The sequence below is a fragment of the Eleutherodactylus coqui genome, unplaced genomic scaffold (genome assembly GCF_035609145.1).
Source record: "Eleutherodactylus coqui strain aEleCoq1 unplaced genomic scaffold, aEleCoq1.hap1 HAP1_SCAFFOLD_557, whole genome shotgun sequence".
NCBI classification, from domain to species: domain Eukaryota; kingdom Metazoa; phylum Chordata; class Amphibia; order Anura; family Eleutherodactylidae; genus Eleutherodactylus; species Eleutherodactylus coqui.
In genome coordinates, this window is record NW_027102519.1 from 8,259 (window position 1) to 10,236 (window position 1,978).

The window sequence follows — 1,978 nt, forward strand, 5'->3', positions numbered from 1 at the left end:
GACCGAGACCTTTTTAGGTGCCCATATACCTTAGATACCTGTCAGACAACAGCTATTCCTCTCAACTCTCCTCAAATCAAGTATGCATTTTTAAAGAGGGGAGGGTTATATGTAACTGCTAAACACCATCACAGCAGCTTGCCTCCTGTGGGATCAAAAGATCAAGCATGTTGAGATCCAAAAGTCTGCTATCAGGGAAGAATCAGAGCCCCCTCATACACTTTAGTCGGCTGATCACAGCAAGGTGAGAGTCTAAATGTTTTGTCAGAATAGGCATAATAAGTCTAGACTTTGGATTAGGTATGTCAGAGAATGCGTCATGAAGGGTAAATATGGAGTAGTGATCACTAGATCCACCAAGTCAGACATAATGATAGACAAATAGAAGTACTGTAGGTCGTACAATCCTACCAATAGAATCTGCATGAAATAAAATGTAGATACAATGAGGGAATGAGTACGTTTGAATCAATGGCAGGAGTTGAAGGGAAAACCATAGGGCCAGTTGTAGGATCGTCTGTAAATGTTTTTAGAATGTGATTGAAGGGCTGGAGAGAGACAGAGGACACGAGGAAAGGAATTTCATAGCCAAGGAGAGATACTGGTAAAATCCAGCTGTAAGTTGAAGATCATAGGAATGTTTTGTTTTCTGAACATTGATAAAGGTAGGACTAAACTAGCTTGGGCAACATTTTGAATGTTTGCTTAAAACATGTACTCTTAGCAAACACTGTGTTGTATTATTATGTTCTCTAGCATTATTAAATCGCAAAGTTCTTGATGGGAATTACTGAAGACAACAACCATTCAGTGGTAACTGAGTTTGTTCTTATTGGCTTTTCTGATAGACCCTACCAGAATCTAAGTCTATTTTTTGTGTTTTTGATTATTTACATTGTTTCTATTTTGGGAAACCTTGGGATCATTTATCTTGTCTACAACAATGTAAAGTTCCATACACCAATGTACTTTTTCCTGAGCAACCTCTCTGTAGTAGATCTTGTTTATGCTTCAGATATTGCGCCAAAGATGCTTGTAGGCCTGTATTTCAGTAAGACATTTATTTCTTATGTTGGCTGTGCCGTACAACTCTTCATTTTTTGTGCTCTGGGAAGTACCGAATGTATCCTTTTTGGTGTTATGGCTTATGACCGTTATGTAGCAATCTGTAGCCCACTAAACTATAACCTGATAATGCAGCACAAGATATGTCTGGTTTTGATGCTCGGAGCTTATAGCACTGGATTTCTTCATTCTCTAATCGAGACGTGCTCCACCTTCCATCTTTCTTTTTGTGCATCCAATGTCCTCCACCATTTTGTTTGTGATTTCCCTCCATTATTAAGTATCTCTTGTACAGACACTACAATAAATGAAATGGTTTTATTCATTTTTTCATCTTCTGTTACAGTGCCTTCCATTGTGGTGATTCTTGGGTCGTACGTGTCCATTTTTATAACTATTCTAAAAATAATAACTCCAAATGCAAGACAAAAGGCATATTCTACATGTGCCTCCCATATCATAGCAGTGACATTATTTTATAGTACAGTTCTTTATGTGTATCTTCGTCCAAACTCTCCATCCTCTGGAGATAATGCAAATATGGCAACTGTGCTTTATACGGTTGTACTACCTATGTTAAATCCACTGATTTATAGCTTGCGAAACAAAGACATCAAATTAGCAATGATACACTTATTCCAAAGCAAGCTTTGAGACAACAAGTCATGATTTGCAGAATTGCTTTAAGCCCTTTTTATAATGTGGATGTAAGGGTGCCTAAGTAAAATACAACATGGAGACAGAAGTGCACGTTCCTTCTAAGTTTCAGAGAAACTAGTATGGTAGAAACTACAGCATTTTGGAAAGAACTGCAAATTGTACATCACAAATATAATGTTTTAACACAACTCTCTCAGCTATGTCTGTATAAAAATTGTGGACAATTAGAAATAGAGTACATGGTAGAATTTTT

General features: G+C 37.3%; 1 protein-coding gene across 1 annotated transcript; it reads left to right on the top strand.

The window, feature by feature from the left end:
- Nucleotides 1–780: 780 nt before the first annotated feature.
- On the top strand, nucleotides 781–1,719 carry LOC136604688 (olfactory receptor 5AR1-like). The gene has a single exon (XM_066588913.1). The coding sequence runs from the start codon at nucleotides 781–783 to the stop codon at nucleotides 1,717–1,719; it is 939 nt and encodes a 312-aa protein (XP_066445010.1).
- Nucleotides 1,720–1,978: the final 259 nt, after the last annotated feature.